Source organism: Melanerpes formicivorus, unplaced genomic scaffold (genome assembly GCF_026170545.1).
Source record: "Melanerpes formicivorus ecotype bairdi unplaced genomic scaffold, bMelFor1.0.p_v2 SCAF_5, whole genome shotgun sequence".
In the NCBI taxonomy this organism is placed as follows: domain Eukaryota; kingdom Metazoa; phylum Chordata; class Aves; order Piciformes; family Picidae; genus Melanerpes; species Melanerpes formicivorus.
The window spans coordinates 28,864,314-28,877,319 of NW_027142357.1; the positions used below are offsets into that span (position 1 = coordinate 28,864,314).

A 13,006-nucleotide genomic window follows, 5' to 3' on the forward strand; every position below is an offset into this window, starting at 1 on the left:
TAGTGTGGGATGTCCCTGCCCATGGCAGGGGGGTTGGAACTAGATGATCCTTGTGGTCCCTTCCAACCCTGACTGATAATATGATACTATGATAAGGAAAATAACAATCTGTACATTTAAACACAGGTATCTTTTAAAATGTGTTGACCATAGGTTAAATGCCATCAGTACTGGCCAGAACCATCAGGAAGCTCATCATATGGGAATTTCCAGATTACCTGCCATTCCGAAGAAGGAAATCCTGCTTATGTCTTTCGAGAAATGACATTGACTAATCTGGAGGTAAAATCATAACATACATTTTGAAGTATTAATCTGTGAAATCTGTACAGTCTCGCTAAAACTTAGGGAATCAGACATTCTTGTCAACTTGATGACACAGCCACATTAATAGAACTGTTTATTTCTAGAACCCTTTATAAACTACTCATTGCTATGTACTTGTTAGGCTAAATTATACTCTTAGAATAATAACAAATCTCTCACTAGTTAAATACCACAAAGATTCAGTTTCCATAGTCACATCAGTTGGTTTTAAATCACATAAAAGATGTATTATTTGTCTTAAAAGTCTTTGCCTGGTGTCTTTCATGCCCTGGACAAAGTAAAAGAGTAATTAAAGAAGCTGAGAAACTTGTTATTGCCTTGCTGTTTTCACTATTGTAACTTAAAATCTGTTTTCGTATAGGCAAGCAGTTCTTAGTGGTTCTATCTTGGAGATACATATGAGTAGATGGAAGATAAATCCTGCTGAGAGAAAAATGAATAGGGATTGGAGACTGCACATAAACAAGGACCTTCTTGAACATGAGCTGCATGATTTTCAGGGCACATGCAGTTTACAGAGCACCTCCAGCCAGCTTTTCAATCTCAGAATTGTTTGGAAATGAGTGTCTAGAATTTAGTTCACATACTTGTTTCTCATTGCTTGGGTTACTGTATGAGCTGCCAGTTGTAGAGAGCTGTCTTTTAGTCAATTTACAGTTACATTTTTTCCTCTGTGTCCTGTTGGGACAATTGTTCATTTCTTATCAGCAGTGGAACCTCAGTAAATGATTAAATGCCTGAAGTTATTTAAAGTGTGATAACTTCTCTCCTTGGAAATTCTGCTTTTACACTGATGGGACAGCTTCTCCCCATCACTAGCCAGGGGAAAATTATGCTTAGAATATTAGAGCAACTGACAGGAGGAAGTGGAAAACAGAGTCATTATTCATTTTATGTATAGTACACTGGATAAAATTAAGAGGTGCATATAAAGCCAAAACAATGCTTCTGTTCACATGAGGTCTGAAAGGGAAAGCTTTTATGTCTGAAAATCCTACATTTCTCCTCCCTACCCCAGTTCTGTCATTTGATCTAGTAAGATAGCATCTCTCTCTGTTACATTTGTGTTGATAAAAATTTGACTACCTTTGCATACACGTAGCGTTCAGATAAATCATTGATATCCTTGAACTGCTTTCCTGTTACATGGCATGTATATTTTTTTAGGTAGTTGAAAATGCAAACTGTTGTGGATTGCCTTCGTTGTTTTTAAGAACAAAAAGATAATTTTAAAATCCGGGTTGCACAAAGATGAACACCAATAAAGTGCTGCCTGAAAACACTTTTGTTATGGGTACAAATTGCTGTAAGTGGACTGTTGATGATGACTGGCGTGGTCTATGTTTGAGTTTTTTTTTTTAATGGGGCCTGAATTACCTTTGAATAAAAAATTCATGTTTCTGATTAGAAAGAAGAAAGCCGCCAACTAACCCAAATCCAGTATATAGCATGGCCTGACCATGGGGTTCCGGACGATTCCAGTGACTTCCTAGATTTCGTGTGTCTTGTGCGAAAAAAGAGGGCTGGCAGAGAAGAACCTGTTGTTGTTCATTGCAGGTATCCAACTGTTTCCAATTTTATTAAATCATCAAACTGAACTTACTTATCACCCAGTGTCTTTTCTGTGCTTTGTTGCTGAAAAGCATTTGATTTTATCTGCTTTGAGGGTGATAGTAGAACTCAATTTTTAATTCAAACAAGTGCTTGAAATTGTTATCACTTGTCAATAAGCAAAATGTGGAGTATCTGTCTGTATTGATCTGTGCAGGATTTTGTTAGTTTTATTTGCAGCTGAAATGCTTGTGCTAGCAGTCTTTGTAATAATTCAGGGAAACAATGACTATTGTCATGGGGACTATTGCCCAGAGTTCCAAGATAACTGTATAAATAATCCATAGCAGAAAGTGAGAGTGGTATGTGCAGCAATCAAATAAAAGACACTTCCTCTCAACTCTGCAGTCTTGACTACATATGTTGGTGCATACATTAAGGTGATGCATTTTTCTCAACAATTTACTTTTTTCATTAATTCAAATAACTTTAACCCAGTTTTTTATGTACACATTTAATGTGGGGTTTTATTTCTCTTGTGATACAGGTTTTAATAGCATTCTACATTCCTATACTAAATGTCAAATTCTTAGTCCTTTAAAATACCTAATTAGTAAACTATAAATATGCATAATGCCATGTTCATGTGAAAATGTGCTATACCAATTCTTGATGAGCAATTCGGTGAATAGAATTTGACCTGCGAATTCCCAAATACTCTGAGCGAGGGGTGTGTTGCTCCTGTTTCAGAGTGAGGATGAGAGATTTAAGGGACAAAATAAATGTAGAGATTATTTAATCTACAAGTAAACTAGACATATATTGAAGATGATGAAACAAAGTATTTTCTCTTTTTAACAGTTTGTGTATCAGAAACAGTATTTGATTAGTTTAGCACTCTCTTTTCCTTTGTGTTTGCGAGGGTGAATTTTACTGATTAGGAAAACCAGTATGAGAATGCCACTGTCTTAAATGATTTTGTTCCTCAGTATCTACTATTGATACACTTTTGGTTGATATGGCTATGAATATATAGTGAAAATATCAGCCAGATACAACTTTTACAGCAGAAAGTGTGCAAGTCTGTAGAGACACTGGAACAAACAACTTTAGAGGGTACATTTCAGTGAGGCATTGGTTTAGTTCCACACTGCTAATTTCAGTACCAGTATTTATAAGTGGGTTGGTATTTCACAGAAGAGAGGGAATATCACAGTTCAACATTACTTACTTAATTGGCCTAACTTGGTGGCTGTTGGAAGGTACAACTAAATTCCACTAGTGAGTCAAGCTGAAGGATCCCATGGGTTCCCCCATATATAGCACACACACTGTTTTGAACATCTGTTCAGTGTAATAGGACAAGGCATTAGTATAACAAAATGGTGAAATTTGCTTTCAGAACTAAGCCACCAGCTTTAGTGTGGAGAGTCCAAGTAGCTAGCAGAGCAGACTTTTCTTTGGTACAATAGTAGTTTAAGAACGAAACCGAAGAAAGCCTCAGAGAAACTGTAAATCAACAAAAACCTTAACCAACTGGAAAGGTTTTTATTATGTTGAACTGCTTACACCTCTAGTTTCTAACCATGTGTTTGTCTTTATTTTTACAAGTTAGTTTAGCTGAAAATTTCCAATTCTTGTTCTGGATGAGATGGTGAACCACCCATTCTGTCCATGTATTGTCTCAGTGTTCTCCATCAGTGAATAATTCTTTTACCAGGCTGAAGAATCCTTGCCTACCTGATGCTTATATGGAAACTATCGCACTGTCCCTCATTGTTGTTGCCCTTAGCTGAATCTTTTGAATTTATGAGTCTTTAGTTTCTTTGACAGATACTGTTCCCATTTGGATTTGATAGAGCATTCTGCATGTGAATTCTGTACATGTTCTAGGCCTATAAAATGTTTCTGTATAATTTTATATAACACAGACATTTACCTCTTGTCATGAAATTCTTACGACATCAGTGAAATATGTAGTAACTTTAATGCCACCTTCTGGACAAAGATTTAAAGTAGTAGTTTGGCCATAGTTTGAAGTTATGCTTCAAAATTGGAACAATTAAATTTCAGACTTTGGAATATTTATAATAACTAATTTAGAAGTAAATATGTCAATTGACTAACTAAAACACTAGTTTCCAGTACTGCCTCAACTGATAAAGTTGAAAGTATGGATTTGGTCCTGTATTCAAATTCGTAGAAACATCAGTTTTTCTATTTCAAAAGTGCAACATGAAAAGTGTGAATTTGAAACCAGTTATCAAGTTCAAGGTTAAATATTCAATCTTTGAGGATTGCTACTTGTGGAAAAGTGTAGGTATGTATAATACAATGCAGATAAATCTTTAGATTTGTTTTAAGCTAGACATGATTCATGTAAGCTCTCTTAACAATTTTGCCATACCAAGATGTACACCTTATAGTTCTTCCTTGTCTTGAAAAGGATTGCTACTAAATATACTTTTTCAATCTGTGCTGTATTGAAGAAATTATAATATTATCATCCTCATCCTCCAAAGGTTTCTGTTAATCATTCTGTTACTTACACTGAAACATGAAGGCATGAATCACTTCAAGAACATAAACATGGTTTTATCCAATTAGCCCAGCACTCTAGTGACAGTCATTCCAGTTATGGTCAAAGTGACACAAAGTGCACAGTGTATGCTCAGTATCTCTGTTTTGTTATTGCCTGGATATTAGTGTGGTTTATAATATGATCTGAATAAACACCAGTTTGTAAATTCTTCTCAAGTCAATGCTTAGCTTAAGACAGTCCCTCTTGCACTGATTAGTTTTTGCTCTGTTTGGGCAGGGTGGCGACTTAACTGTGACACAGACACCATCTGTCTAACCCCTGCCCTAATACTCTGGGAATCATTACTGATCAGTCATGAGAATCCTTGAGAAAGGAAGTCTTTATGGACAATATTCCAGATGCTTTGTTTCATTTCCAATTTGAGTGTTATTTTGTTGTTTTTGGGTTTTTTTTGTTTGCTATTTTTTCCAGTGCTGGGATTGGACGGACAGGAGTTCTTATTACTATGGAGACAGCTATGTGTCTCATTGAGTGCAATCAGCCTGTTTATCCATTAGATATTGTAAGAACCATGAGAGATCAAAGAGCCATGATGATCCAAACACCTGTGAGTATCACACTTGCTGTTCTGAGTTGCAGAAGAATGATTTTCTGTACCAAATCATAGTGTTAGATAGATTTTCAGTAGACTTGCTGTTGATCATGTTGCAGAGAGGTCACCTTTACCTAATGGAACAGCTTTGACTGCAGGCAGGAATAAATTGCTAAGGCTGTTGGAAAAGGAGCAGTTCTTTAAATTTTCTACAAAGAGGACTCAAAAAAAGCAGTGGCTGTTTCAGTGATACCTGGTAATTAGTATCAAAACCAACTAGTTTTCAGTAATCTGAAAATTACCCAGTGAGAAAGAAGGAGCCTAATTCTGTATGTTAAGAATGGGAGTAGTATAAAAGATAAACACACAAAGATACAAGACATGCAAGGAAAACCTCCAGTGATGCCATTCAGTGATTTTTGTTGTTCCTTAGTTACAACAAAAACAAGCCTTAACTTTCCCCTGTAGTGACTTGATTAAAGGGAAATAATCTTTTTTTAAAATCAGTGTAATTCAATGCAAGATACATCAAAGTGATCTTAAGTGTATTTAGTCTATAAAAAGTGACTTGCTGCCAGCATTCTTTAAGTCCTTTCTTCACATGTGATGTATCTTAAGATGGTAGGGTTTTTTCCCCCCAGAAAATTGCTATATTCTTTTAATGTGTTATAAACATAAAAGTTTCAGAAGCTTTTACTTTGTCAGTCAGGTGTTGCATATCTGAGAGAAGTTTGTGGTTATGTCTTTAGAAAATACCTAAAAAGAGTCAAAAGTTTAAGTTGTGTTGTCTTTCAATAAAGCTTTGACCAGTTCCAAGTTTTTAATTCCTCTAAATCAATCAGTTATGTTACTCAATTTGCACAGGAAGCATGAGGAAGATGATGATGAATGAAAAATAGTAAAGGATAGCTCTTGTTGTTTGTGCTGATTATACAGGATGAACAGTATATCTCTCTAGCACAGAGAGGAAGAGAACTCTATTAGTAGAGGAAGAGATGCAGCAATAAGTATTTAAATTGACTTGGGGATTGGGGATTTGTTGTTTGGTTGGTTTGTTGGTTTGGGTTTTGGTTTTTTTTTTGCCATGTGCTAAAAATATCTTCCAGTCTTCTAATTTCTTGTAGAGAAACCAGAACTTTGAAGCTTCAGTGAAACACAGGTGTTTACTGCTTCAGAGGGAGAAGGGAGCATAAGAGAGTTGAAGTAGCTTTTAAAAAGGTTTCAGAAACATTAGCTATTATAATTTCTCCTTTGCACTCTTCCTGATTTTTTTAATCTCCTGAAAGATTCATTCAGTGCCCACAAGATGGCTCTATGGACATGTGTCTGCTCTGTGTTCTGTAGGAGGAGAATTTAATCTCCTTCGGGGAGCACTGGAGGCAAAATCTGTATTTTACACAAATACCTATATATTTAGCTAGTTTAATGTACATGCAACAATGCAGTAAACTATGATTCTGTTACTAAATCTGTGGGCGTTTAAGATCTGACAGCACTGATTACTGCATAGAAAGAGAGTGATATTCCAGGACCCTGCTGGCTTTCAGACCAGCATATACACCATTAAGCAGTATTCAGTGACAGTTGTTTTGCTTTACAAAGCAGTGCTTGTATTTCATCTTACTTTCTTTAGAGTCTTAATTTCATTACTGTTGGGTTTTTTGGTCTATTACATATTTAAGACAAATTATTAGTGACTTCTAGGTATGCAAGTGCTAGACTTGAATACAGTAGAGAGATAGACATCATATAATGTTAAGAAACTGGACTTCTGGCTTTCTAAAACATGAAACAATGTGCCTTTATATCAAAGGAGGTGCTGGTAACATGGCAGAAATAATTTAAGTATAAAGTATGTAGATTCTAAATCCCAGGTATGTTGGAAACCTCAGGTCAGTGAAATTTCAGCAGTGAAACAAAGAACAGAAAGTTACTAAATATGTGATATTTAATATAATAGTAGTGGTTCTGTGGGTGTGAATTTTGGTATATATTTCAAAGTGCTGTTCATCCCATTCTTCTCTTGAGAAACAACATGTTCTAATATAAAGTTCCAGTTGTTTTGTGTTTACTAAGCTAATTTTGAAACACAGTTTTTGGCCTGTCAATAGAGTGGGGTGGGGAAATGTTAAAGGCCTTTTCCATTTCCAAATGGCATGTTTTGATTGTTTCTTTTCAATTTACTGACTCTCCTTTCCTTTTCAGAGTCAATACAGATTTGTATGTGAAGCTATTTTGAAGGTGTATGAAGAAGGATTTATTAAACCTTTACAAGCATCACTGCATAAGTGAAGAGCAAAAAAAACCTAGAATATCAATTGAGGAATCCTGTCCTCTATAATGAACTGGCAGCATTCGTTGTGCCATAATACTGCTTGCAGGAAATGATAGTGAAGTACAGCAAAGAATTGACAAAGGACTTTGAAAACTTCAGCACTGTTGCACTTTACGTTGAAAAAGAAAAAAAATCAGTCTCTGAAACTCTTCATCTCTTTGAAGACTTTATTTTCATGCTTTGCTCCGAACAAACCATAAACTGAAAGAACTAATTGTGTTCAGGGTAATTGACAATATTTCATTGTAGTGCCATATACTGCGCTTCTGGTTGAATTGCTACAAACAAGGCTTGGAATTATTTCACTCTGTTTTACACCCATGTCTCTTAAAATGAAGAAAAAAGAAAAAAAAAGAGAGAAAAAAATACACTAAGCCATGGTCTTTTTCCAGTGCTAGGTTTATTTACTATGTACAGACTCTCACTGTTTTGTTTTCTACAACATTAGCAATATTGCCAATACTAGATAGATACACACTGCCTACTGATGCAGCACACTTTGTCCTACACCCTTACTAGAGACCAGCTGGTTGTTAGAGGAAAGCTGGCATCTGTGTTAACCCAGCAGTAGCTGCATAGTGCCCACTTACCAGCATCTTGTACAAAATAATAACAGTAACAATAAAAACTTTAAAAAATAATAAATAAACAGCATTTCTGTGACACAGCTTGTGTGTCATACACTGGTGTATTCTGATTCGTGTGACTTAAGGTTACGTGATGGGAACTAGTGCATGCATTGTGTCTTAACCCCTTAAGTGCCTTGAGACTTACAGCGTACATCCAGTGAAAGGCACTCATGAGTCTGTGGGGGTGGTATTGTTCTGTCATATTTATCTTAATGGGTTCAGATTTTTAAAACGGCCCTTGGTGCTTGGAATGTGTTACCACAAGGGGTCAGGGAAATACCATTCCCTCTTTCTTGATACAAGTACCTGTGTGCTGCTCTGGGTAGCAAAAGCACCTCTGCCAACTTAATGAATGAGCATTGTATGCTGCTGTGTGGTAATCTTGTGAAAAATCTGACACATTCCTTCATTCCTTCCAAATAATCTCTTACTAGCAGCTTATTGTGAAATGCTGGTAGGTCATTAGGAGCTGATACTTTGTTTTATCTTTTTATTGAGAATAGCTGTCTTACTTGATTAGAACATAACTTTTTAATAGCACTGATCACTAAGTTGAACTTGCAATCAGATGTGATTTAATTCCATTTTCTGCTAACCAATTACTTTTTCAAGTCCTCATAGTTGATTTCAAGCCATGTTCGTACAGGTCTGCCTTTTCTTTTATTGGGGGTGTTTTTTTCCTTTTCTTTTTTTTTTTTTCTTAATGGCTTGGGTGGGAGGGAGAACACTATGAAATTGTTCTAAAACTTTATTGGAATTCTATAATGACCCCAGTCAACTTCTGTTATACTTGTGCAAAATTGTTCCGGTGGGTATGGGTTGTTTCCAGCTTAGTAGGTAGAAGTTTTGTAAGAAGTGTCTGTCTGATACAGTCTCTGAGCTCATTCTAAAGATACCAGTTTTAAAAGTTTGTTGCAGTATGGGAGAAACCAAGTGAGAAGCAAAGTATCTGGTGTAATATACTGTAAGAAGCAAATCAGTCACTTCTTTGACTGCCCTGTGAACAACATAATGTTGTGCCCTCTATTTAAAATGTTTTAATTTATTGGTTTCCTGAAAATGTTTATCCAGTAAATTGTGTTGTAAGCTGTATGGGGCATAGAATTAGAACAGAAAGTTCTATGCCTACACAATTTTTAACTATGGAAGAATTCTATTATATAATATACTGTGTTCTATGGACATTTGAAAGAGATCATCTATGAACTATTAAGTGGAAAGGGGTTCAGGCAAAATGAAATCCTGGCATAAGACTTAGTAATAAACATGAACCACAATGCCAAATCGAAGACAGAGTTTTAATATTTTTAGAAAACAAAATAACACTAGGTGGCCTGTGGCCCTGTTACTTGTATTTCTAGATTTGATGCTTAAATCAATATTGAATCTTACAAGAATCTCTGGATCTGATAAACTCAAAAAGAGTAATAAGGTAGCTTTAATCTCCGTTTTATTTTAAGCCATTTGCAACAAAAGAAAATTCTTTAGGAAAGTACAAGCTTTAACTTCCATATTACAAGATTATTAGCAGAGATGCTGACTAGTTGGAAGGCTGTTTTAAGCTCAGCACTTAAAACAGTTCAGAGTCATTATATTGAAATAAACTTTCTTCATAGTTAAGTTGTAAATGAAAATAGCATTTGCCCTTTTTTTCTGAGGGAAATCAGAAATGGAGTTTATAGCAGCATTACATAGTGTTGGTATGTCACATATTTAAATAGTCCTATATAAAGTTGCCAAAGCAGTTTGAATTCAAAAGATTCATTTATACCACAATTAAGTGTGGGATATTTATTGTTTGTCTGTCATTACTGTTTTTATGACAAACATAAGGTAAGAATAAGAGATCTCTTCAAAATCTTCCTCTGCACTGATTTAAGCTGATGTGTAGTGTATTAACTAGTTGCACTGGGGGGAAATGGAAACAAAGTAACTATTCCTAGATAATTGGCCATTGGCGACTCAGTGGGTTTTTTTTTTTGGCTTCTCCCAAGCCAGGATAGTGGTAACCAAAAACAGATTGGCAAAGAGAATAGCACTGAAGCCTTTCTGCACCGTAAATGATTTGTTAAGACGTTTCTACCTGTTGTGGTATAAATGGCCTTTAAAATATTTTTATATGGCCAAAAAAAACCCCCGTCAAAACTGCTACATATTTGGGTTATGAAGATCTGTATCATCCTTCAGAGTTTTTTAGAGAAATTTTTGTATGTTTCATGCTGTACAAAACATGAATGTATCTGGCAGGCATAATGACTTATAGACCTATAAGTGATTGGTGTTATGACTGTTGGATTTTATGAATAACTATTTTCATACCATTTGATTAGGAAAAATGTTGGGTGGGTGTGGGAAAGAGTACGTTTGTAACATTTCCATGATACAAATCCAGTTTAAAAAGAATCCATTGTAAATAAGAGCAATATTATGACAATTTTGTGCCAATGTATAATGTTAAGATTCCTGTTTTCCTTTTAGATTTGGATTGAAAACTGCCACTACCATCTCCTGCTTAAAGTGGATTTGAAGGTGTTTTTAATAGAAAGACATGGGGCTCTAGTGGAGGCTTTGAGTGTTTTGGGGGCATTTTTTGTATACTGCTAAATATGAAATAAGTTGGAGGTATTGTTTAATAAACCACCTCCAGATTGTCAGCCAATCCACTGTCAGAAATATTGCTTTAGATATACCAGATAACCGAGAGCTGTAGAATTTGTTTCTTCTGAATTTGGAAGCATTTGGTATTTTAAGTAACTTGGAAATCTTAGGCAGTAAAATACTGGGTTTAGGCTTTTTATTTTTATATATTTCCTCCCAGTTGTGAAAAAGAGAAAGCATGATTTATTATTTTTTTTTTTCTCAGTACATTTGATGCCAGCTGATGTTTCTTCTAGATTTCTCTGTTACATTTGGAAAGCTTATGTCCCATATAGATAAAGCAGGCACACTTGTAGAATATCTGATTGCAGTCTAGCACACCATCTTTTAGATAAAGGGTGAGAAAGATAGCAGTTGGGAGATTAAAGAACATGAGGAATTTGTTATAGAACCAGTGTAGCCAGCAGGTTTCCCTGTAGGCCTTCTAAGAAGCTTTGTTGATAGCTGTGGAAGGGCCAGAATGCAGTGGACTTGTTGCAGTTGCACTGCCCAGGGAGACAGGAAGTAAGGAAAGTCTGACATAGAGATTCTGGGGCTCCAGGTATGCTGTGAGCTGAACTGTGTGGTGTTTTTTATGCTTCTGCAGTGTGTGTGCAGGTGTGTGGGTGATGTTTGATGGCTCAGGGAATTAATGTGAGCATGAAAATCTCTGATAGATCCACTGATACCCAACCAAAAGCAAGTTGTCCAACACATGTGCTGTAGTTCTGACTGTGGAGCAGTCAATCTATGCCTATGGAGGAATCATCACAACCCTCAGCTTTGAGGATAAAGGGATGGATTAGGTTATGGTGCAAATCAAAATTTTGTGTATTTGAACTTCTATGAAGTACAGGAATGGTGCTGTCTAATGTCACTTGCATCCTTTCTTTATCTCACATCTCAGGTCCCAGGGTGACTGGGTATATTTGCTAATTTAAGTACCCACCTTTTGTTTTGAGCCCATTTGCACTATTTCTAGTGCTGTGATCTAATATCAAAATCTGGTAAAAATATATGCATTGATTAGGTGAGGATCTTGCACAAAATTGCAGGGATTGTAATTAGTGGTGATTGGGTGATGGGGAAAGTATTTTCAGTGCAACTGTTCTGTCCAGTCTCTGTTACCCCACTGCAGTTCTCTTTTTTTTTTGGGGGGGGGAGGGGATGGTGGTGGTGGTGTGGTTAGCAATCTACAAATGAGGCTAGTTTGTTATCACTGTATTTTACCTCTGTGCTACTGCGAATGTGCATCTTTTCTGTTCATAGGGCTTCTCCAGCTACAAGTTTTTAACTGGGGCATAAACAGTAAGCTCTGGCAGTTGGCTTTGGCATGTTTCCCTTATTGAGAACTCGATGGTAAAAATACGAGAGAAATCACTTTGAAAAAAAATGCTGAAATTTGCTGTTAGATTCTATTCCTTTGAGCCAGTAGCCTCATCATTAAAACAAAAACCAAACTAAAAAATTTGAAACAAGACACCACTAATCTTGTCATTCTAATCTGCTACAGCATGAACCCTGAAACCATTCCCATGGACTGGCTGACAGTGTGTTGGTTGTGTTATTTCATATTTAGCAAGCTTACACTTTTTTTAAAGGGTAGTTTTTTGTTGTTTTGTTTTTTTTTCCTCAGAGTGTTTTGATGTTTGAATAGTAGCACTTTATCTCATGCTTACTACTGACTAAACTATTGGATAAAATAAATTTTGAGTTTGGAGAGAGGTGCTTAATGGGTTTCTGTACAGAGATGATTCAGATTACACCCTGGTACGAATGCTTACTGTTGTTCCAACCATTTCCAGTTTGTTGTGCCTCTGTTTCTGAGGGACTTTCAGAAAACAGGTGTTAATAATTCCATCATTGAAATTTTCCTATCAAAAAGAATATAAAACTTTGCATTTGGAAAGGAAAACTGCAGAAAAGAAAAAAAAAAAAAAGGTGCAAATAGAAACTACAGGGTACTTATACATTTGTCTCTGTGATCTCTCTCAGCTGGCTGCAAATTAGCTATGTTTACCGTAAATGTTTCTGCTAAGCATTATTTTTAACATTAGATCAATTGCCTGGAATCAGTGTTTGGGGTTTTTTTGTTGGTGGTTTTGTTCATTTGTTTTGTGTTGTTGATTTGTTTTTTGGGTTTGTTTGGTTTTTTTTAATTTAACTTATTTGACTTTTGGTAACTAAAGATAATGCACAACAAAGTGTAAAGAAGTTGTCACCCTTTTACTCCTAGGCCAGGGGCTGAAGACGTGAGTGAAAGGGTTAAACAGTTTACATTAAGCTGTTTTCTTTAACGAGAGTATATCCACAAAGACTAGACTATAAATGATTCCGTGCAATTATCTCAGTTCATTGTGGCACCACAGTAACAACTTGTCATAATTTTACAG

General features: G+C 35.9%; 1 protein-coding gene across 5 annotated transcripts in view; it reads left to right on the plus strand.

The window, feature by feature from the left end:
* PTPN4 (protein tyrosine phosphatase non-receptor type 4) overlaps positions 1–12,561 on the plus strand; it is a 127,718-nt gene extending 115,157 nt beyond the window's left edge. For 4 of the 5 annotated variants that reach the window (XM_068138957.1, XM_068138958.1, XM_068138956.1 and 1 more), the window contains 4 exons: positions 154–282; positions 1,736–1,884; positions 4,892–5,027; positions 7,218–12,561. In XM_068138957.1, coding sequence (XP_067995058.1) covers positions 154–282; positions 1,736–1,884; positions 4,892–5,027; positions 7,218–7,304 — 501 coding nt within the window. In that variant the 3' untranslated portion in view covers positions 7,305–12,561. Of the gene's footprint in view, positions 1–153; positions 283–1,735; positions 1,885–4,891; positions 5,028–7,217 lie in introns of those variants that run through there. The other variant, XR_010987407.1, reaches the window with a different exon arrangement.
* Positions 12,562–13,006: the final 445 nt, after the last annotated feature.